The 24,821-nt window shown below is 43.4% G+C and overlaps 1 protein-coding gene across 1 annotated transcript in view; it reads right to left on the reverse strand.

Moving 5' to 3' along the window:
• AHCY (adenosylhomocysteinase) overlaps positions 1 to 12,690 on the reverse strand; it is a 30,728-nt gene extending 18,038 nt beyond the window's left edge. The window contains exons 1-4 of the mRNA XM_066623511.1: positions 12,575 to 12,690; positions 9,149 to 9,339; positions 6,905 to 6,980; positions 4,064 to 4,216 (exon numbers count right to left, since the gene is read on the reverse strand). Coding sequence (XP_066479608.1) covers positions 4,064 to 4,216; positions 6,905 to 6,980; positions 9,149 to 9,339; positions 12,575 to 12,602 — 448 coding nt within the window. The 5' untranslated portion in view covers positions 12,603 to 12,690. The remainder of the gene's footprint in view (positions 1 to 4,063; positions 4,217 to 6,904; positions 6,981 to 9,148; positions 9,340 to 12,574) is intronic.
• Positions 12,691 to 24,821: the final 12,131 nt, after the last annotated feature.

Genomic DNA, 24,821 nt, shown 5'->3' on the forward strand with positions numbered 1-24,821 from the left:
TTAAAAGCACTGCTGGTATCAGCTGTCATGTCTGATTGTTCACAGGCATTACTGAGATTTGATTTTAACTGAAAACTCCTAGGGTTCTACACTCTCCTGGAAGGTATAATTTTTCCCCCAGGCATCTCCTCTCTGCCTGTTCTCCTTAGTTTGGGATGGTGGCAGAGCATAGATCTGCCAATTTCCTCCCTCACCCTGTTCAGTTGCCTACCCAAGTAAAAGGAAAAGCAGACAGCAGGAAGGGTATGCTGACCATTATGCCCTACTCCCCTTGGTCAGCTCACTGACTCCTTTCCTGACACTCCCAACTGGTTCATGACATTGCAAGGCTTAAAGGTTGGCAAAGCCAGCTGGTAGTTATACAGTAATAACTGTAAGAAGTCAAGCAAGGTGAGTCAGAGGTGGTATCTACAAGCATTCTACAGCCCTCACATGGAAAACCTGCCAGCTGTTTCTTATGGGGAAATTATTCATCTTATGTCACTTGGAAGTTGCATGTCAAGTTTTAGTCAAGTTCACCATGACTAAAATAAAGATTGAAAACATGGGGCTCACACTTAAAAGGAGGCACTACAAAGCTTAATTACATAGCACAAAGGTTAAATGTGCAGCTGGAGGGACAGAAATTAGAGACAGTTCCATGCATTCCTCCAAGCAATTTTGAGCACCCTGTGGAAGAAAACTTATGACAGTCATATCAAAAATGGTTTCTACTGAACAAATAGTTATGAAATAACTTTCCAGATGGATATTGTAGCAATAAGCATCGCCCATCTGTCACCAAATAAATTCAGGGAGCCATCATGCGTCTTCATAAAGTGCTCCATGCTTAAACTGTATCATGTTTGGATTACTACAATACTTCTCCTCACATGAATCTGCCCACCCATCAGATGGGGTCCATGTTCCCTCTTCTTTGGAGGTGCAAGGGGGGAATGATGTGTGACAAGGCCTTATCATTCACAGTCCCCAGGCTTTGGAATTCTCTCCCCCTGAAGGACTGTTGGCTCCACCAGTGAAATTCTCCTGTACTCTGATGAGGACTTTTTTGTTTACACAAGCATTTGGATGAATTAGCTTTTTCATTAACATCATTTGCCTTTTTACTCTTGTTACCTGGGCATTTATCATTCTCAGACCTTTGTAGTTTCTTAATTGTTTTATAATGTTTTGCTTGTGTTTTGCATTTTGAAAACAAATATAACTAGCCTTGAGGGCTTCTTCAAAAGGGAATATACAACTGGCCAGATAAATAGAAAATAGCACAGAGTGGTCCCTCCTCATCCACAGTTTTGAACTGTGGATGCCTTTCCACACCTGAAAAGGGTGACAGGAAGTGACTTTTCAGTTGTGTCAGGGAGTTCTTCTGAGGTGCAGGGAAGGCCCACCGCCCACCACATTGGCCTCTCAATGCCTCAGAACACCCTTGGAAGAAATCCAAAGTCACTTCTGGTTGCATTCTGTAGGCCTTCTGTGGAGGTGGGGAAGCCAATGGAGTGGGTCACAGATCTAGTATGACTTCTAAGGGGCCTAGTGCGACCTCCAATTTAGTTATTGTGATTTCACAACCCTGCCCTCCACCTCAGGATGCCAGTATCCATAGATATTGTTACCTACCAAAGTCCTGTAACCAATGTGTCGCATATACCAATACCCTTCTAACCAATACCAGAGGAGAATAAAACATCAAAAATATACTGTGTTTTCATTAAAAAGAAACACTGGTAAAATGTCGATTGTAACTATTTCTTCCTTTGGGGCTTAAAACAAACCAAGCAAAGGGCTTCAGAACAGTGGGAAATGATATATGTTGGCAAAAGAATGCCAAAAGACTCCGAAGTATAGCGTGGCATGCTTTCTGGTCAACATGTTAAAAGATACAATGACCTTGTTAGCATTTCATGGGGATGCAGGGAGTTACATGTGACAGCTAAGACAATTTTCAGCTAGAACTAATGAATGCCATGAAGGATCCAGATCAACCAATCTAAATCAGTGGAGGAAAAAAATCACTACATGTGGTGTCTTCAAAAATTAAAAACACAAACAGATCATATGCACCACCAGAAACAGCCTCATTGCTAGTGGAAGATTGGCAAAAACTACCAGGTTGCTTGTCCCAGCATAAACCAACAAAATGGAATTAATCTTGTATAGGTGTGGAAAATATTAAGAAAAAAATAAATTTAAGAGCCTTGCCAATGCAAGACAAACAAGCCAGCCTTCTTTACATTCATGTCAGAAAAACTCAACCATTTCCAGGAATTGCTGGGGGGGGGGGGAATAGCAGATAGAACTGGGAAAGCAAACGTGTAGATGTCTGTGTGGAAGCAATGGCATTAATTCAGTAAGAGACAGAGCTCTGATGGAGGCCAGGCATGACCAAATTAAAGAAGAGCATCAGGTACAGGAAACCAGTTCATTGCAAGGAAGTCTGCACCTTTTGAACAGGAGGCAGCATCTCTTTAGACAACAGATGCTGGGAAATATCAATAAAGCAAGGTTGTTGCCTTCAGCTCCTGTTTTTCCAAGTGGCATCTCTCTGGACACTGTTTGAAATAGGATGTCTCGTTAAAGTCAGCTTTCAGTCTTTCAGTTATTAGGATACACACCTTCACACAAGATAACCCAGGAGAAAAGCACTAAATGGTAACACAGATCACAGGGTGTGGTGTTGAGTGCATCACACACCCCTTCCACATGCAACCATCAGTAGCAGATTGTATTTTTTAAAAACTGTTGCATCCTACTAACCCCATATAATTCTACCCATCTATTCTGAAACTCATAATGAAGTTTCTTCCCCAGTGTACACACATACTGCATAAGATCATCTTTGCAGCATGTTTTACTTTGTGTTTTTTTTAAGGAGAAAAATCCTTCCAATACAGTGCAAAGAGCAATGCTCCCCTCTAATGGACCTTTTGCAAAGTCACTTTGAATCGAGTCAAATAGAAGCAACAACAGATGCAATTCTAGGTCTTATTAACATATTAAACATTAACAAAGCACTGAGACCAGATGGCATCCAACCAAGAGTTCTTAAGGAACTCAAACTCAAATGTATTTTAGTTCTGTCATATTCCAAGGTACTGATTTTATATTTTAGAGTTCAAGCGACTTACTCCAGGCAAGAGTGTACAGAATTTCCACCATATTTTGCAAGATTCACATTGAGCCCCCCACACACCAACATATTAACGCTGAATTCATAGACTGAGATACAACATACTAGCATCTTGACTTTTTTTTTTGCACCAATCACTTTAGTACACTATTTTCAAATTTCTTACAACCATGAAAAAGTCAGCTTTCCATTTATATTTTGAAGAAGTCTGAGTATCTTCCTTGCCCCTAGAACTGTATATCAAATTGTAAAAAGCAAAAGTCAAACAGGATTCAAGTCATCCTAATATCTGAGACTTGCATTACACATTTTATGTCACTGCAAGAAAACAGTGTTCATCAGAACCTTTTAAAGAAAACTGTGGAATTTTATGCATAGTTACTCAATGGCAAGATCTATTAAATTCAGTGGGGATTATTCTGAGGAAAGTGCTTGTAGGATTTCATTCTAAATCTAGAAAATGTGCATCTGTTGTACAATAAAGAATGCATTACAGACCTACCTTTAGCTTCTCAGACCCAGTCCAGACACTTAGGCAGTGACTCATTAGCATGGAGGAATATGTGCTCCTCCACTACACCCCATGGCTAACTAAGATGTTAACACAGAGTCCTTCCCATGGGGACTCAAAAGCTTGCTAGTTCAAATCATTTAGTCCATCCCACCCATTCTGGAGAGGAAGATCACACATCAAGCCATCACAGATAGGGCCTCTACAGCATTTGCCCAGATCATGTGTTATGTTAAGTGTCAAAACATCAATGCTTGGGTAAGACATCTGAACCAATCCTTAGATTCACATGAATCCATCTAAAAATTAAGTGTTTTTAAATTTAAATTTAAAAATTAAACCCTTCACAAAGGATTTGACAATACAATACATCTCAGGAAACCTTCTTTTCTACTTCATACTCTAAATGTTTATGGAAAACCTACCTTTCAAGAGCTGTGGATATTTGGTATGGACCAAGTTGGTGAGATCTCCACCATCATCAAGAATCATATTCAGAGGTTGTCCATCCTTGAAATAAAGGGTTTGCTCAATGCACCATATATATTCCTCATCGGTTTCTCCTTTCCAGGCAAACACTGACCCAAATTAAATAGAAAACTTCATTAAGTATGTTCATTAACTGTGTTAGTTATCTAATATTCACATCAGTTATATCCAGATGAGTGCAGTTTCAGAACATGAGAAAGTAACGCTGCCTTAATAGTTATCAGCAATCTTCCCTTGAGGCAAAAACAAAACCTCTGCATCAAAGACAGATATCAAATGATTTAATTAAGTTTGAACAGAGGAGCATATTTTACCTCCAAATCATGTACGTTTAAATCCATACCACTAATGTTATTTATACAATGCAATGGCACTTTACAGAATAAGACAAAGAGATCGTAGTCGCAAGGAGCTTGCAATCTAGAACCTAAAACAGAGGTGGCAGCCTGGCCTAGATGTCTTTAAAAGGGAATTTGACAGATTTATGGAGGAAAAGTCTCTGAAAGTCAAATGCAAGGGAGTGGTAACAGGTTATGGATATCTTTTGTCTTGAGTACTTCCTGGGGCATCTGTGAGATACAGAAAGATGGACTAGATGAGCCACTGGCTTGATCCAGCATGGCTCTTCTTATGAGGCAACAAGGGAAGGTGAGATGAACACAAAAAAATAAGCAGTCCACTGCATATGCTTAGGATTCAGTTTAGTAGGGAATGACCACTGCAAAATGTTTTAGGGAAAACACAGCTTTGAAAAGTTTCAAAGGGAAGGAAAAAGAGGAGGGATGACAGGCAACATGACTGGGATATCCTATTTCCAAAAAATTACCTGCATTTCTAAGGAATGGAAAGGATTTGAGTAATTACATAAAAAGGTTATCAGGTTAAAAGCCATAGTCAAACAACTGACCTCAGCTTTTAACCTGATAGCCATTTATGTCAGAGGTTCCCCAACTAGGTTGTTGTGATGCCCCAGCCAGGGAAGCCCTGTCTCCACCCTCTTAAGAGGTAGGACTAAAGTGAAGGCATGATCGCTACAACTGCACCACTGTCAGGGGCAAAAGGGTGTTTTTTTTTTTACTTATCAGTGGCAGATCCAGTCCTCCAGAGAATACAGGGACCATCTAAAGGACACCTCATATCTCCAAACAGCTGAAAATAATGAAAAACAGCCACTTTTGGTTTTCATTGCAAAAACCGGAACTGGCTATTTTTAACTACTTTCAGCAGTTTGGAGGCATGAGGGGCCCTAAAGATTGGTCTGCAGGATCCCTGGACCCTCCACAGCACCAGATCTGCCACAGGTAATTAAAAAAACACCCTTTTGTCCCCAGGAGTGGTGTAATCATGGCAATCATTTTGAGGAGCAGCCAACTGTCAGCATCTTTTATTTTCACTAAAGGACCCAACACACAGGATAAGGCTGTTTTACAGCCTTGCCTCCCATACGGCTCTCACATCTGTTTCCCAAACAGATAATTTTATACATATGCAATTAAACAAAAATAAGGACTACACTCCCCCTTACTTCCTTCTTGCATCTTTGTCTAATTTCTAGGCCAAGATTATTCACTATGCAGACTACGGAATCTTCTAATGCAGTGTGGGTCGGTACCCATCAGTGTGTCCTGACCTGACTGTTGGTGAGTCATGAAACTGAAACTGACAAGCTAACAGCTAACAAGGTAAATGTATAGAGCCCTATGGAAAGTGCAATGGAGCTGCGCCTGCACATTTTCCCATAAGTAGGCGACCATGTCTCAGTCCACTTTGAAGGGCAGGCTGAGGAATACAATACCACCAGAATGATCCCAATCTTAGAACACTGTCCCCCAAAAACACTCAGAAAGTTCCCCCCCCCCCAAGCTGACAAGAAAAAAATGTATCGAGCCCTATGAAAGCCAAAACAGCTGCATGTGCGTGGTAACTTGTGAATAGGTAGCCATACCTCAGCTCTTACTGAAGGCCAAGAGAAGGGGAATGAAAGGCCACCAGAATTGTCCCAATCTGATGAACGTGGAGCTCAAGTGCTCCAGAAGGTGATCCCTCCCTCCACCATAATAAAAAAAGATAAAAACAAAGGCTTGAGAAGCTGGTAAAATGAAACTTTTTTAAAAAAAACTCTCATAGAGTTAGTTGGGTCCCAATAAAATTTGGGAACCACTGCTCTAATGCAACAATGTACATGGCATGCTGCCCAATAGTTTATTACCAACACAATTCCATCTGCTTCAACAGTATTGCTATAGTTTGATCAGCCAAGAGCTGCTGAGCTGACAACAGGGTGTGGATGTAGGATACCCAGTAGGTGGATATGCAGTACAGTTCACATATGGACTGCAATCCCCCAGAATGATCTCACTATATTGGAGCCAATATTCAGGTAACAGGAATTTTAAACAGAGAAGAAGCAAGCCTGTATCTTCAAGGTTATTATCAGCATCCAGGTGAGCATGCTTCCCACATTAAAATTCCTGTACATTGAAAATTAATTTTCAACCTGCAGCTTATTCTGAAGAACTGCCTTTTCACTTTTAGTTAACTAGGCATATAACCTGTTTAGCTAACTTGCACTTTTTTGCTAGGGAGGTGGAATTTTTTCTTGTCAGCACCTCATTCAGATTGAGAAATTGTTCTCTTACTAGAACATGCAGTTCTATTCTGACGCTAGCCTGACCACCTCATCCCTTCTCTGCATTATTTGAAAAGCACTGGATTGTGCAAACAAATAAAAAATGAAGACAAAGGCCAAGAATTAAGTTATCAAAGCAAAAAGTTACCAGGAATTCCGGTTTTGGCAATGGCTGCAGCAGCATGATCCTGAGTGGAAAAAATGTTGCAGCTCGACCACTGTACCTACAACATAAGCCAAAGCACATCCATCAACAATAAGCTTTTATTTTTTTCTGCACAGATAACATAGATGTTGTCCTTACAACAAGCCTGTAGGGTGATATGTTGTTGCTGGGGAGTTAAGAGAAAGTAGTTTGCCTTAAGGCCACCTAATGAATTTATGGCAGAGGTCATCTGAACCAGGAAGTCTCTTAACCAGAACACAAAAAGAAAAAGAAAAAAGGAGAAAAGAAATATTTTGAAGACTTTGGAAACTAATAATTCCAAAACTGGGGTATAGAAGCCTACCACAGGTTTGCAGGAAACTTCATAGCCAGTCAACAGATCAAGCAATGCTGGGAGGTCTACATATGCAAACGCTTTTATGTATTTCCGTGCAAACTAATCTGCAAGTGATCAGCACTGTGAATCAGGTGCTGACTGCCTGCAAACCAGTCTTGGGAGGTGGGGGGGGGGGAGAAAGACTCATTTTTCTGCCAGTTCCAAAAGCTAGTACAACCGTTCCCAAACTGTTGGTTCATGGCCCACCAGTGGGTCATGAACCACTTTTTGGTAGGTCATGAAACTGACAAGGCAGATCAGACTATGTGCATCAAGGGCTGAACAACCTGCTACTTGGGGGGAGAACTGCTGCACAGTCAACATTATAGCACAGAGGCTTGTGCAGCTGGTAAAATAAACTTTCTGTATGTGCCTCCCCCCAAAAAAAGATTTGGGAAGCACTGGGCTAGCAGAACCCCTTCTGGAGAGAGCGGCCATTGTGTCAAATGGCAATGACAGCAATGTATTAATTATGAAGAAAAGTAAGTGGACTTTAGTGAAATCCCAAATCAATCTCTCCCCCAATTTTTAACAAATCCCCACCTCCCAGGGTTGGGTTGTTGGCATCTTTCAGTCTCAGAAGACTATGGTATCGCGCTCTGAATAGTAGTTCTGGAACAGAGTGTCCTCTTCAGTGCGCGAAGCCTGGGTAAAGTAGATATGGAGAATAGACTGTTTTCCATGCAGCAAATGCCCCCTCTCCACATCGCTGAAATGGTCCAATGGAAAGGCAGAAGCCAATACGGTTGGTTCCAGCGGCGTCGCAGGAGTTGCCAGAACGTGACTGTGTTCAGCCATGAACTGCCTCAGGGACTCCGGCTCCGGATTTTGCCTCGAGGTTGACTCCTGAAGCCTTTTCCTTAACTAGATGTAGCCACAAGGCAGTGGAGGTTTGGGATCAGAGTTTTCCTTCTCTCAGATGAGCTGCCTTCCCAGGCTGATGAGTCCCATCTACCCATCTCCCTGGAGGCCTTCTAAAAACCATTGCTAAGGGGATCAATCCCAAAAGGTCGGGGCATGGTCACAACTCCATGCAGCCCACACTACATTAATGGTACTTCCCCCAGTGTATTTTCTGTGCCAGGTACCACTGTTCTGAAGGACTGAGTGACCAGGCATGTTAATGCAATCCTAAGCATGTCTACTCAGAAAAGTTCCACCAACTTCAATGGGACTTACTCCCAGGTAAGTGTGTACCAGTGATGTGCAATGCGGTCCCAAAGCTGGGAAGCGTGACCTGGAAGTATGGTGGTGAGGAGATTATGTCACACTGCAAGGCGTTCAGGGGGCTACCCCAACATTTACATAATCACAGCTCTGCCTCCTCTGTGATTGTGTAACCATTCAGAAACTGGGGGGAGTGCATGCACAATAACAGGGGAGAATGAACTTTCACAAGCTCTAGTCTCTCCCTGTCTATTTTCACTGGAGACACACAAGGCTCTGACACTATTTTCCTTGAAGCAGGATAGGACACACACATCTCTGGTGTGTACAGGCTTGCGGCCTAAGAGATCTTAGTGGAAAGCCAAGGTCTGGACTGCAAGGAGAGGACTGCATTACTTCCGATTGGCTTTACTGCTATGAAGCAACAGTTACCAAATCTGTTAGTACTGAAATTGCATGAAACTTTGCTTCTCTCTGAATCTGACCCTTTACAGATACCTGCACTGAAAAGGGAATCAACCAACCCTCTAAAGAGGGAAAGCGGCTTTGTCTACTTCTGCATCTGTTCCTTGACAATATCAATAAATTACCCTACAGGCCATTTTGTTCCATCAAAACCATCCTCAATGTTGCATGTTCTTTTTCACAGATGCATTCAAGAAGAAACCCAAATGCCACTTTACCTCAGCACCCAAGGCCACCAGAGTTTCAATGAGAACTGCCGTCTGCACAGTCATGTGGAGGCAACCAGCAATCCGAGCACCTTTCAATGGCTTTGAGGCAGAGTACATCTCCCGCATCTTCATCAATCCTGGCATCTCATTCTCAGCAATCTGAAGGGCCTTGCGACCCCATTCTGCAAGGCTGATGTCAGCTGCAAGCACAAGGAGCAACAGGTGGTCAAAACAGGCATGCATGAAAACTGTGGTTCATTCAGGTTCTTCAGTTCATGCTGACAGCGCAACTGCTACAGAGCTATCAAGCTGGGTACTGTGCAGCAGCTGGGAGAAAGAGGAGAAGTCCCTCTTCAAGCACACATTAAGCAAGGGATTACTGTGCCTTACATATGCCTTAGACTATGGAGTTCTTTGCATTCTGCAATCTCAATTTCCCAAATAGGGTTCTTGGAAAGGATATTTGTTCTGTAAACTGTTTGAAGTTATGCACTCTTAGAATATTGCTCAACATACAAATTTCCTATAAAACTGTGCAGTTATAAAATACTTTTAAAAATCAAGAGCGTTTGTCAAGAATCTAGGAATCAAAACCAACAGAAGATTCTTCATTTTTTGTAAGCCCTAGTCTAAATATAGCTTGTATTTTTCAATCATATAACTGAAAAACTCTGCCAATCAGAGAATTGTAAAGATGGTGAATGAAGGAGATCTCATTAAAAATGTGTTTGCCTCAAACTTATTTTCCTACCTTTCAAGGCAAACCTCTCTTATAATTAGAGACTGGAGACAAGGAAAGGAAACTCCTCTTTCCCACCCTCTCCATTCGATGAGCTGGAGGAGATACCATATATGCACTGATGGCCAGAGTGAATGCACATTCAGTCCCTCTGTGTCCAGGTCTAATAAGTAAGGGAGGTTTTTGAAGCACTACAAAAGTCCTTAAAATCCTGAGATGACTGTGCAACAGAAGAATGAACTGATGTTTTTAATTTTCTTTCCATGGCTCTTTTACAAGGGATACACAGCTAGTAGACTAGAATCTATCAGACTAGTAGATTCTAAACTGGTAGAATATATGAGTGATTTGATCCAGCAAATCAGTCCTTATGGGTGTGTGCATTACAAGCAAGTCTCCCTGGTAAAGCTATCTGAGTGCCCTAGAGTCCCTGTCCACTTGGCTTCATGACCTTGGGCAGCAGCTTAGGAGGAGGTAAAATTGTAATGAGAAAAATAGAATAATTCAGTCTCTCTCCTTCAGTCATCAGTTCCTTCCTTTAATTATTAAATGGGACTCCTAAAGATTTTTCAAAAGACAGCAAGCTACTCCTACATTTCTGACAAAAGGGAAAGTTTATGAATCACCCTTTTGCAATTTCCAGTAAGCATACTGGGAATTATAAACTAAAACCCTTATTAAAGGGGCTCCTTTAAAAAGCAAAGGAGAAAGAGTACTCTGTTGAAGACACGAGAAAGTTAGATAAAGAAACAGCTGACATACAGTCAGTTGACCCCCCTCCCCCCAAGTATGAACAACCACTTAGGTTTATTCCACCCAGCACTGCTTCATCATACCATCCACACTGCAGTGGAACTTGGGCAGGATTTGCCTGCTAATTCCTTCATGATCCCTTTACAGTGCTCAATAGTATTTCATTAACCTAAATACTTTTGTCTCATCAGCAATGTCTGCTGCCCTTTGTTATCCTGAGGCCTCTGTTGATGATTATTTCTGCTACCCTGTCATACAAAGAAGACAGCGAAGGCCATGAGGACAAAGTCCTGCATATGTTTTATGCCAGTGTTTCTCAAACTATGGGTCAGGACTCGATTCCTGGGGGGTCCCACCAACCCACCAATGAAAACATTGATGGAAATTAAAATGATTGAAAGATTAGGTAACTAATTGCAGGTGAAAGCTGAGTCACATAAGCCCCTCAAGCCTTGAGACTATTCATAAAGGGTGCCTCATTACATGAATGGATCGGGTTTTTTGCAAATAAATAGATAAATAAAATATTACTTGAAAATAAAAATATGATTTCTTTCTAGATCATCTTTTATAAAAATCCTGTAAAGCTAGGTGGGTCCCAATAGTGTCATTTTAAAAAGCTATATAGCTATAGCGCACATCTTGTGCCACAGTAATGATATTTTAGTACACAAGAAGATTAGAATGGTTTTGCCCATAGAATGGCTGTGCCGATATGCACAGAAACCTACAGGTTCTTCCATATTTCCCACTGAACAGTGGGTCACTGTCCAGGTTTGCTGCTGTCATAAGCAAATGGCAGAGTTCCAATGCAACTATCATTTTTCAATACATCATCCACTCCAGATCTTTAGAAATGACTGAATGGAGAAAGCCCAAATTAAAGTATGCACACTGTTCAGAAAAACATAACACCAATAATCCTGGGGAAAAAATAGATTGATTTAAGATAGAATGAGATTTGAAATCATCACATTAACAAAGTGGAACTTTTTGTTTCAATCACTTTTGCTTTCTTAATTTTTTCTGAAAAGGCAGCAAATAGTGGCTTTGTTGTTTGAGTGTATGCAACTGCATAAAGTGCACATGTCCTGTTCAGACTTGCTCAGCTGTTGGCCAGAAGCTCAACCACTCAAAGTATCAAATCTTCTTCCCAGCAAGAGTAATTGATAGATCTTTAAAGAACGAGGCAGAAGCCTCGACACATGGTCTCCCACAGCATGCTGGGAAATGTAGTCACCACGGCTGCAAAACCATAAACCCTTGGAGCACAAGGACTCCAACTCCCAGAAGGCGCTTTTCTCTCCAGAGCCCACATGGTATTTGCTCATTGAGAAGGCTACATGCTCCCTGGACATGCCAAAGTCCATTTTGGTATAGAAGAGCGTGGAAATTAGCTTCCCTTGCTTTCCAAGGGCTAGGTGGAATAATGCTAGCATTTACAAATGCTTGTATCCATTTTTTTGCCTTAAAGGCAACTTACTAAGTTGAAGAGGTTCATCGGGGTGGAAGGGGAGGGAAGGAGTCAATGCAATTTTATGCCACTGAATAAAGGGCACATCAGTGGCATCACATTCTTCTAGGCACAATGGGTGCAAAAGGGAAGGGGGTACAAAGGGAGTGAAAAAGGGAAGCGGTGCAAAAGGGAAGGGGTACAAAGATAATGGGTGCAAAAGGGCTACAAAAGGGATGCAAAGGGGAAGGGGTACAAAAGATAATGGGTACAAAAGGGGTGCAAAAGAAGGGCTACAAAGGGGAAGGGGTGCAAAAGGGAAGGGGTGCGGAAGGGAAACCCCCCCCCCCCTACGAAAAGCACCATGCACTGCAGCCCTCTCAGGCCAATCCTCGGCACCTCTTTGCCATTATCCTGCCCAGGTTGCAAAAGCCCAGAACCTCTTCAGGGCCTTGCGGGAAGCTCTCCAAGCAGTGGAAGTCACACTCACCCACTTTGTACGGCACCTTGTCTGACATGCTGCGAGGGCTCTGCAGTGGAAGAGGCCGGAGAAAGCGGCTGACACCCAAGAAAAGGCAGCGCGAGGACCGAGTGGCGGCAAAAAAGGGAGGCTTTAAATAGACTCGCCTCCTTTTGCAACTGCAGCAGGGCGCCTCCACCAATCCTCAGGCAGGGCACGGGGTGGGCGTGGTGGAGGCGGCGGGGATGTCTAGCCGAGTGTCTCGCGCTGCAATAGGTGGAGGAGTGCGCGAGTCCTTCCTCTGTTGCACACGTCACGGTGCCTGTCGAGTGTATTGCAGACGTCAGGGTGTCTGTGGAGTGCATGACGTCAGAAGGTGTATTCCAAGGTACTTGTTCCTTCTGCGGTTTGCCTCTGTTGCTCTGGAGTGATCCAGGGTTAAGCTTTGAAAGATGACAGCCCAGTCCTATCCACACTTTCCTGGGAGTAAGTCCCATTGACTCTAATAGGACTTACTTCTGAGTAGACATGGCTAGGCTTGGGCTCTGAGTCCTGTGCTGCTAGAGGTGGCCATGGACAGGGGTGGATCCAGTGCCTGTGTTTTTTGGGGAGTGGATGAGCACTACCTTAACTCCAGAGCCCAGGTCAATCAGGTGGGTAGACCAGGGCTTCCTGCTGAATTTTGGCCTCAGAGGCTGAGGTCTGCTGAGACCTGGGCTCCCACTCGGACTTGGAACCCAGATCTACCTGCTGGATAGATCTGGGCTCCCGCTCCAGCTGCCTTCTGGAGCTACCTCTTCCAGGCAGGGTGACCAGATGTCATAGCGGCATAAGAAGACAAGGCATCCCAAAATGACCTGGACTCCCAGCCAGGTGCAATCTTGCTGCTGATGCCCCACCCAGTGAGTGTTCCCCTGGCTCCCAACTTCACTCCCCATCCCAGAGGGCTTCCTTCCCTGCTGGAGCAACAGTCTGGGGGGGGCACCATTCATTCATGCTCCCCTTGGATCTGCCCTTGGTCATGGATCACTTTGAAAGTATAACTGTGATATACCCAGGGCCTAGGACAGGGGGGTAAAGGATGTAATTTGTACCCAGGCCTAGGGTCAAAAAGGGGTCCCAGGAACCAAAGGAGGGGGTTCAGAAATTTCCTGGGATCGTACATTTTCCTATCTACTCAGACGTTTTGCCTGCATGGGATGCTAGGGATACTACCACAAGCTTGCGTCTGCAGCTACTGCTACTACTGACAAGCCATATATGCTGAGCCAAGGAAGGCATACATGACACTCCTTAACACAGTGACAAATCTGGGAGGAAACTGGCCTGCTACAGTAGCTCTTTGGCTTGTGGTCTGCTTACGATGAAGGAGTGCATAGGAGCTCAGGAACACAGCTGCAAGACTACAGCTGCTGCAGAAAGTTTTGGTACACAGAGGACGCCTTCCATTCTAGTATGAGCCTAAATATGATGATGCTAATTTTCTGTATGATTTTCTATATTTAAAAGATTTTAGAGAGAATGACAGCCCAATCCTGAACTGCCTAGGGTGCCCAGCTTCGGCGGCACCAAAAAGAGCTGCCGCCGTATCCTGCGTGCCTTTCGTCCCCTTCTCCAGGGTAAGGGAAGCAGCCCTGCAATGGGGCTACTCACTTTACCACCAACTAAAAGGCCAATTCAAAATGGCCAACTGAATAAAGAAAGAAAAGCTTATCAGCCCCACTGTGCCCTAGAGGCAGGAGCGACTCCCTGGTCACTGCCCAGAAGACACTGGGGGGGGGGAGGATTTGGGAGGCCAGTCCTGCTTAAGGGTGGAGGGGGAAAAAAGAACCTCTTGGCTCCCTCCAGGTGGCCTCGCTCTGGGCTCCAGCCCAGCTCCCCCCCCCCCCCATGGGCAGGAATGGGGGAGCTAGGAGCCTCCTTCTGATGGTGGAAAAGGAGTGCAGTTGAAAAGGAAAAGCTCAACTGGCTGGCTCTGATTGGTCTGTGGAAATCCTTGCCACAGGATGTGGTGATGGTGGCCCCTGAAGGCCTAGATGCCTTTTTGAAGTGAATTGGACAGACAGAAGCACTGGAAGAGAATGGCAGAACAGAGACTGGCTATTATTAGTCTGTGGAACCCCTTGCCACAGGAAGTGGTGATGATGGCCCCTGTAGACCTAGATGCCTTTTAAAGGGGGGCTGGACAAGAATGGCTGGACACAGGAGCTGGCTGGTGGACTCTCTCTTTCTCTTTCTCCCTTCACCCTTGGAACATAGGGTCTGGGCAGGGGGGTGGCTTGTCATGGTGTTGCAGAGGGTCTGTGGGCAGGCGGGCCTTCTTGTGTATTGAGCTGGGCTGCAATTCAGATGTGAGACCCTTTGAACAGAATGGGACTTACTTCTGAGTAGACATACCAAGGACTCTGCTGACCACTGCTCTGAAACATGGCCAGCTCTCTGGAGCGGTGAAACACCCCGTCTGGGTCTCCCTGTGTGTCTGGAGCCCAGCTAGGTGCCATCATTTTGGGGACTGGAAACTGCGAAGGGGCTAAGAAGGCAGAGCCCGTGCTATGTTTCAAGGTAAAAACAATTGACTGGAGAAGAAAACAGGCTAATGAAGAAATTTTATTTTATTTGAGATTGTATTGTCTGAGTGGGGAATGACTCTGCAGTGTGTGGGTCACGACAAGCTGCCACACTTCAACATTTAACACTGTGCTACTGGATATTGGAAGTTTATGATCTGAACACACAGAGTGTCTCTTAGGCTGCAATCCTCAACACCACCAGACTTCAAGTAGGAGTACACATGATTACATGCTTCTCTGATGTATCACTATTATTTTAAGTAGTGTTTTTTTCCCCCACTGATAGGTGACAAAGATGGAATGCTTTTATTCCATCTAGAGGAATTTTTTTTTAATATTCAGGAACACTCAGTCATCTGATCCCCTGCCTAGGGCTGCAGTCCACCCACAGGTCTACTATCTTAGAAGAATGAGGTTCCCAGTTTCTGAGAGCAGCCCTGTCCTCTTTCAGAGCTTTGGAATGGGCATGGCTAGTTGGCTCCTTCAGAGAATCAATGAAACTGCTCAGCATTCTGTTTGCTCAACAGCTTAGCAATCTGTGAGGAAACTGTTTGCTGTTTTACAATGCTTTTCTAGTGGGCAGTGAGGTCACCCATGCTGTAACCTTCAAATGTTGCCCTGCACTTGGCCTTTTATTTGCTCTATTCAACATACTAAGTTCCTGAATGGCTTTAGACACCTAGATGTTGTGTTAGCACTGTCTTTAGGCTTTAGAATTTAAGTGGGGTTGCTGTTCTGTCATTAACATCTGTTTGGAGTAGGTTGCCAACCGACCACCTGCCTATCCTTTGAAACGGCTCAGACTCCTACATTTTTTAAATCTCCTATTCCAACTCCTTTGTAAAAGTACAATATGTATTAATAACACAGGCCTACAAAACTGAGTCAGAAAAGTTTTTCCCAAACTTTATGGTGGTTTGATATGAATTTGGGGTGCCAATTCCAAAAATGGCATCCGTTTTGCCCTCTCACGTCTAGTTTTGGAGATACAGTATAGCCTCATTAGTGAATGGTTCAGCCTCTTCCTCGAAGCTACTTGAACCATTCACTAATGAGGCTATACTGTATCTCCAAAACTAGACGTGAGAAGGCAAAACGGATGCCATTTTTGGAATCAGTACCCCAAATATACCCAGGAACTTACCAAATATACCCCAGTTATACCCAGTAACGTTTAGGGAAGCAAAATGTAATACCTGTATAATAGTAAACCTACTAAAATGGTAAATGGTACTGTAAGACATCTCATCATGTCACTGTCTAGTGGTCATGCTGGCCGTTGCCCATTTTAAGATTATAGCAGTTATATACTGCTTGGGTTATTAACAATTGTGCTCAGTGGGGGGAAAATTAGAGGCAGCATTGCATGAAATGCCAGCATCCTTGCAGAAATCAGTTGTTTTGAGATAGTTTGTATTCTTAAGGTACTGGAGCCAAAGTTATAAAGCATTATTCCCACGCCATGTGGTTCAACTGTATTGAATTTCCTTAAGTATGTGACTGCCAGTGACTCACACGGTAGCAAAAGTGTTAAAATAGTATTTTCTTAGTATTATCTAGTATTTTATATCAAGGTTGGAGTCAATACATTTTTACCACTCCAACTCCACCCAAAATTGCTTCTGGCTCCATGACTTCAACTCCACAGCCCTTCTTTTAAATGCACCTGTGCCATGGGAAAGTACAGTTACTGTGTCTCCTATCTCTTTCTTCCACTGGTTCCCTTGCCTGTCCTGTCTCCCTGATGTGGAATAAAGCCACAGGGCCCAATCCTATCCAACTGTCCAGCACTGGTGCAGCCACAATGCAGTCCTGAGGTAAAGGAACAAATGTTCTCGTACCGTGAGGAAGCTTCTATGACTGCCTCCCCACCACAGGATGCAGTATACAACCCACTGGCACAACTGCACCAGCACTGGAAAATTGGATAGGATTTGGCCCTCAGTCTTCTTAGTTACCAGGAGGGATGGTGTAGATTGAAAATTCAGCAGTTATCTACTCTTTGACTGACTTGGAATACTGACAGCACAATCCTATGCCTGTCTACTCAGATGGAAGCCCGGTTATTTCAGTGGGACTTACTCCCAGGTAAGTGTGAGTGTGTATAGGATTGCAACCTCTCTCTCTCTCTCTCTCTCTCTCTCTCTCTCTCTGAATGCAGTACTACAACCTTAACTCTGATCTAGTTTCACATCCTCACATATCAGCTTTTATTGCCCATATCTCATGGTGTGGGAGCATATCTGTCCTGTAATTTGAAAAGAGAAACTGAGAACTAATTCATAGTGACTCAGCCATTCATTTTCTCCCTGTTGTTGTTGTTGTTTTTTTAATCTCCTGATGTGATTTTTCCTTTTCTCTTGGTATATAGTCAAGCGTTGGCTTTGTTATACTGTTTTGTGTACTCGTTTGCCGTTTGTTTCTTTAAATGCCAATAAAGGTTTCCAGACTTGAGTTGACTCAGCCATTCACTACATGCAGAGATGCATGAACCTACTTGTATAACATGGTTTGAGCTTATACTTCCTATGTAGAATGCTTCTAATTTCCATCCTCAAAAGTGGGTGTGTGCGTGCATGCAGTAAGTGGTAATTGGGTATGTAGCTATCATATATACAATTGTCCATTGTCTTACAAGATGATTAGTGTGTGTAAACTAAACACGGAAGTGTGTAAAATTAAAATCTCATATAGTCGAAATTACACTGAAAATCTCTTACTTTGGAAAAACAGTTATCTTAAAAAATTTCAAGAGGGTTGCAAAAACTGAGACTGATTGAGGGAACAACAACTTCGTTCTCCAAGCTCAGACATGTATTTAGCAAGTGGAATTGCTTTAAACTTTTTTTTCTCTGTATGTGGACCCAGTCCAAACCAAGCTTCCACCACTGATGCAGCTGTGCCAACTGAGCATGCTCAGCATCCTGCAGTGGGGGGCAGTCACAGAAGCCTCCTCAAAGTAAGAGAATGTTTGTTCCTTGATCTCAGGGCTGCATTGCAGCTGCATCAGTGCTGGAAAGCTGGATTGGGCCCTGCATGTGTTTCTGGTTTGCCAAGTGCATATAGTTGAATTTGTGCAAGTCATCTTTGCCTAAGACAAGGGGAAACGGTACGTACCCACTTCCCAATTAAGGTCCCAATCCTATCCAATTTTCCAGCCCTGATGCAACTGCAATGTAGCCACAAGGTAAGGGAACAAATGTTTCCATATCTCAAGGAGGCCTCTGTGATCCCCACCACAAGATGCAGTGCATGCCCCATTGGCACAGCTGTACCAGCACAAGAAAATTGGATTGGATTGGGCCCTAACATGTTTGTTCCTTCACAACTACTGACCAGGTCACATCTGACTCTGATGCATTTTTGGCAGGTATGTGCCCTTGTGTGTACCACTATTTGTAGAAAATCATGGAAAAAAAGGAAGCACTTTGAGAGACAAGACTTCAGAAAGGCTTCATGTGCAATGTTTTTCCCCTCTCTGCTTATGAGAGGTGTAGGCAGGTCTTTTATTACTAAAAAGATACAGTTCACCAGCAGAGGGCAGGGATAGTCTGCTTTGCAACCTTTGGGAAAGAAGATCTACCCTCATTCCCATAAGAACATAAGAACAGCCCTACTGGATCAGGCCACAGGCCCATCTAGTCCAGCTTCCTGTATCTCACAGCGGCCCACCAAATGCCCCAGGGAGCACACCTGATAACAAGAGACCTGCATCCTGGTGCCCTCCCTTGCTTCTGACATAGCCCATTTCTAAAATCAGGAGGTTGCACATACACGTCATGGCTTGTAACCCGTAATGGATTTTTTCTCCAGAAACTTGTCCAATCCCCTTCTAAAGGCATCTAGGCCAGATGCCATCACCACATCCTGTGGCAAGGAGTTCCACAGACTAGCCACACGCTGAGTAAGTAAATATTTTCTTTTGTCTGTCCTAACCCTTTCCTCATAAGGAAGGTGCCCCAGCCCAGTAATCATCTTAGTCGCTCTCTTTTGCACCTTTTCCATTTCCACTATGACCTTTTTGAGATGTGGCGACCATAAATGGACACAATACTCCAGGTGTGGCCTTACCACTGATTTGTACAACAGCATTATAATATTAGCAGTTTTGTTCTCAATACCTGTTCTAATGACCCCAAGCATAGAATTGTTATTTCCCAAGGAAATAACAGCAACTGCCTCTGAGTAATTTCTAGACGCTGTTTTGCCCTAGCAAAGTCATGTTCTTGAAGAGGCTTGATTCTTAATAAATCACGTGATGACCTGGGCTCTAGTCCACAAATGCTTGCGTTGGAGTATATTTCTTAGTCTTCAGGGTTTCACATGACTCTATTTTTGCTGCAACAGACTTAACAGTTACCTTTCGGGAAGTTAATATACATCTTGTAATTTGAAAACTATTGTCACTTGAAGCAGGGTGTGCATGCAGCATAATTTGAACTCATGGGATCATCAAATATCATCTAACAGCTAATGTTTAAACATAAGCTGCTGCCACCTTAATTACTAAACAAAGAAGCCCATGTGACTTGACTTCAGTTCCATAGAATAAGTGAAAGGGTTATTTTATTTTAGCTTGTAAACACCCTTATTTTTGCAAGATGCTTCTGAAAGACACAGGTGCAAATGTGCAGTCATACTGCTCCAGAGAAAACAGGTGTTATCCCCTGCAACCAGATAGATTGTGTCACCCAGGCACAAGTGTTAGTCAAGCAGCAAGTACTTTTCAGCCCAAATCTTAAGTGCAGCTGTTGTCATGCAAGCCTCTGCTTGAAGGGGAACATTATGCAAAGCAACAAGGTTTTAGCCCCCTTCAATTAATACCTTAAAGCCTTCATTCCATAGTCAGATTCTTATGAAGATAGGGAAATTAGCCTACTCTCTTAATTCCCCAGGCTCCATGAAAATTACATTACAGAATGAAGGCTTCAAGCAGTGAGAGACGTACTGCCGGATCTTATGTAGTGTTGGGCATCCTTAAACTTGTGGATTTCACAGGGGTCCAGGCAAGCTTAAATATGCAGATTCCAATCCTATGCACACTTACTTGGAAGTAAACCCTGTCCTGTTGAAACCAAGGGAATGCACTTCATGCATAAGATCAAGATGAAAGGCAGGCTATTTTAAATTGGGTAGTACCTAAGTTGACCTGGATAGTCCAAGGATGCACCTGGTATTTCCAAGTGGTCTCCCATCCAAGTACTAGCTTCCAAGATCAGATGAGATCAGGCATGTGCAGGGTAACAGTTGCTGTAAAGCCTACTGCAAGCAAAATATAGTACATGCTCTCATTGAGCTACAGCCTCACCCTCCACATGCCTCTTCCTATATGAGCCCCATGGCAGTTGTAGTCAGTGGTTCAGACTTTGCCCCAAGTGCCTTTCTTAAGTCATTTCTGCCCAACGTTGCATATATGCAACAGGGATAAAATGTTTACACCTGTGGGTTGTATACATTTGTTGAAACTGTGAGCAGCAAGGAACAGAATCTGTACATTTCTGTCCAGCTACTGAGCTCTGTCTCTGATCTTCATAACTGCCACTGTGATCTTATCGATCTTGCTTTATTGACAGTATTGTCTACCATCATTCATCTTCCCTCCTACAGTCCAGACTGGGTGGACTCCTATGGTTCCAGCTCAACTCTGCCAACATTATTGCAGGGATGTGATTTGGGAATTGCATTTGGAAATTCTGATACTTTGGATATTACACTTCTGCAGCCCATAATGAGTGTCTCGTATTTCAGGCTCCACAGGTCCAGTGTTCTTATAATGGAAGAATAAAAAGATGAATTGAAAACCAACATGCACCTGTAAAATGAAAAAAAAAACATCCTTCCTGCCTACAAAGAGAGAGAGAGAGAGAGAGAGAGAGAGAGAGAGAGAGACTCCTGCATGACTATATGTATCAAGTAAAAGAAATAGAGAAGCAGAAAAGAGAACTGAGATGAATTAGGTGGCAAAACATGTAACTCGGGAACAAAAGTAGAAAAGATTTAATTTAAAAAGAAAAGGGGAGGCTGGAACACCATTTCATGGAATGCCTAAACATCTGCATTGTAAATAACTATCATGAATAAATATCACAGCAAAGTCTGGAACTCACGACCTGAAAAACAGTAAATGGTAAAGAACAGCACAATCCTGTGCATGTTTGCTCAGAAGTAAGTTCCATCGTGTTTAGTGGGGCTTAATCAAGAAACAATATAAATACACATGTGTGTCACTTAACAACCTTCCACTTAACAACAGACAGCATATATGAAGGTGGCCAAAGCACAACAAAGAGGCTTTTTATGAGGCAATCAGGTCTCCCATAGCCTGCAGCGGAGTGTCTGTTTACACAGCAAAGAGGTTCTTAATGTGAAAAAGAGGCAATTTATCTTCAGTAGCCTGTACAGCCAGCTAGTGTCCGGTAGGGTGTGTGTTTACACATTAGATTGAGCTAAATGTTCACTTAATGACCTAATTGCATAACAACAGGGATCAGAGAACATATCTCCATTGTTAAGTGGCTCACACCTGTATTTACCTGGGCAGTATGTTGCGCACACCAGCTCATGCCAAAGTAGGGAACTGTAATGTGATTAGGGCACATCAGTCAAGAAGCATAGTTCCGTCAATAGGTCAGGTCAATGGATACTACCTGAGCCCTGACATGGTTTCTGGGTCAGGCTCCCTTACTGTTCTGAGATGTGCAGTGATCTGCTCTTGCTCACCTCTGAGTTGCATGTGCTGTGCCCTTTGACTGCACTGGAGATGAATCTCACAGAGTGGTGCTTAAACTTCCTAGTTTATGGCCATAACCTCCTGCATTTGGTTATAAAGCTTTCAGATAAACATATACAGAAATTTGGGGGGAAAGTCTATCTAAAATTGCCAGGCAAGCTAGAAGGCTGGCAAGGATATAGTTAGATTTCTTTTTTTGCCCTTCCCCCTCCATACCTATTGCTGCTTGTCATAGGGCAGATTGATGGTTATCTTGGTTTCTTCTTTCCAAGATCAGAACTGTGGGCTACAGAGTTAGGTATGTTGTATTCCAACCCTATCTGGCCTGGGACTGTGGCATCTGAAGGCCGCCTCCTCCCATACATGATTATTCATCCCCTGAAGTAATGGGGAGGGGCTCTCTTGCATGTGCTGTCAGTGACTGATGCTAGGTGACCACTGAGGTAAGAAGGTTCAGAAGAAATGTTACCTTGCAGAATTTTATGGACACAAAGGCTGCCATGGAAAGCTGTAGGATACTCAGAAGATACTGAGGTCTCACAACCTTGGCCCATGGAAACCGTCTTCTGAAGTGAAAGGCCAGACCCCAGTGAATCAAGGCTCCACTTCCAAGTAGGACATCCCATAAGAACTAAAGTTGCTCGAACCATTTATATAAATGCAGATGTTAATTATTTTGTAAACATGAATTATTACATAATTGGGGCAAGACAGGGAGCAGCACCTCCCACAATCAGTTCAAGTGCTTGAATGGTGACACAGGCTTCCAGAACCCGGGAGACAGGAACTAGTTTGGATTTTCTATCACGCCCCATTCCAAAACTTTGGAATACATACCCTTTCCAGTCCCTATATTTATGCCAAGTGGAACTTGTTCTTCTTAGTGTTTTCAGCAGTGGTTCTTAACCTGTAGTCTGTGGACCACAGGTGGTCCTGCAAGACCCTGAGAATTGGTCCAGGAGGTCTCAGGAAAAAAAGGGCAAGCAATTCCTTCTATCTTCTATTTTCTGCTGTCACTTCCAGCACCTTGCCAAGCGAGCACTCCCCCATGGACCACTGAAATGTTGGCTATACCTGTGGATAGTCCTATGCGTCCATGAGGAGTGCTTGCTCAGGAGATGCTTCCCCACAAACTGTCAGAAAGGGTGGAGATCGGACTGCCCATAACAGCAGCTGGCACTTCCAGTGTCTCACTGTGTGCTCCCTCACGGACTACCAAATTTAGGACGCAATCCTAACCCCTTAGGTCAGTGCTTTCCAGCACTGGCAGAGCGGTGCCAATGGGGCATGTGCAGCATCCTGCAGTTGGGTGGCACTCATGGAGGCCTCCTCAAAGTAAGGGAATGTTTGTTCCCTTACCTCGGAGCTGCATTATGTCAGTGCTGGAAAGCACTGACATAAGGGGTTAGGACTGTGCCCTTAGTTGTATATTTAACGTGCAAGGGTAGGGATGGGGTTGCATATGGTCCACGACGATACCAATTTTTGCCTCAGTGGTCTATGGACTCCAAAAGGTTGGAAACCACTGGCTTAGAGGATTGCATGAGTGCAACAAGTGCAAAACCCTGCTTAGGAGTCTCTCAAGTAGTTGCTGGTGCATGTGTTGTTTCCTGTATGGTTTTGTATCTACTACCCAGAAGTCAGATAGAAAACAATAGACAGGAGGAGCAAGTTATACTGTGATTGCTAAGAAGAGTGGGTGTTGTCTTGGGCATGACATGGGTCATCAGTGGTTCAAGCCCAGTACATATTAGATTGGGGAACAATGAAGATTCCTTTCCACTGAAAATGGACAGTGCAATCCCCAGACATATCAAATCCACATATTTTTGTCCTGCCATAATTGTTGTCCTTTGTTGTTCGCTTCTTTCCTTGAAGTTCTCTGCATGTACAGAGGAACAAAGGGGTTAGGAAGAAGACAGACACGCAAACCTTTCTCATTTGGGAAAAGTCATACAGACCTTTGGGGTCATTTGAGGATATTTTTTCAAAATTAGCTTTTTTGTTCAAGATCAGGTGAGTTTAACTGTTACAATACTCAGCAATATGGGTGCTTCTGTCTTCTCTTCCCCCAACCGAGCACTGGGAGAATTTCTCATGTTATTTTGAGACCTGGAGCAGGTAGAAGTGTTTCTGCTTTCTCCAAAGCTAAGCAGTGTGACGTGGGAAACCCATCTCTCCCTCTCCTGACTGGGAGAGGAGAAAAGAGATCTGCTAGGGACCAGTCTTCTACTCAACCCCACAGAAATCTGTGAAGCCTGTATAAAATACTGTACATACTCACTAGATCAGTGGTTCTCACACATTTAGCACTGGGACCCACTTTTAAGAATGAGAATCTGTCAGGATCCACTGGAAATGTTGTCATTATTGGAAGTGACATCATCAAGCAGGAAAATTTTTAACTATCCTTAGGCTGCAGTCCTACCCAAGATTAAGTCCCATTTACTATCATTGTTAAAAGAATATACATAGTAGCTTGTTAAAAGTACAGGTCTGTAACATTTCCCCCAAATGTAGTCACATACCATGGTAGCATCAAGTTTAATATATTAAAAAATACAATATTGAAATGAATGGTCTCCCACCTGAAATTGGTTCATGACCCACCTAGTGGGTCCCTGCATTAGATAGTCATTTCCCTTCTGGGCATTTCAAAAATACCCTTCTCACCAGTCAGTCGTACTTTAAAGAACAGATAACTGTGCTATCATACTTTTAATTGCGAGATCAAACTAATTACTCTTTTTTCTTTTTTTTTTAATTACCATACTTGTTTTTCAGGACATGATAATATCCTCTGTCCTGAATAGAAGGTTTTGTTTGGATTAGGAAGTCAGGAGTTATTTTCCCTGTGGCTTCTTCTGATAGGATTAGCCAAAGTAGAATTCAAAATATGATTATTATTTAGTATCCACCCACTGTTTTGGGAGACAACATATACTGAGTATTGGGTACAAACCAGACATGTTTGGGC

Source organism: Tiliqua scincoides, chromosome 4, assembly GCF_035046505.1.
Source record: "Tiliqua scincoides isolate rTilSci1 chromosome 4, rTilSci1.hap2, whole genome shotgun sequence".
Lineage (NCBI taxonomy): Eukaryota > Metazoa > Chordata > Lepidosauria > Squamata > Scincidae > Tiliqua > Tiliqua scincoides.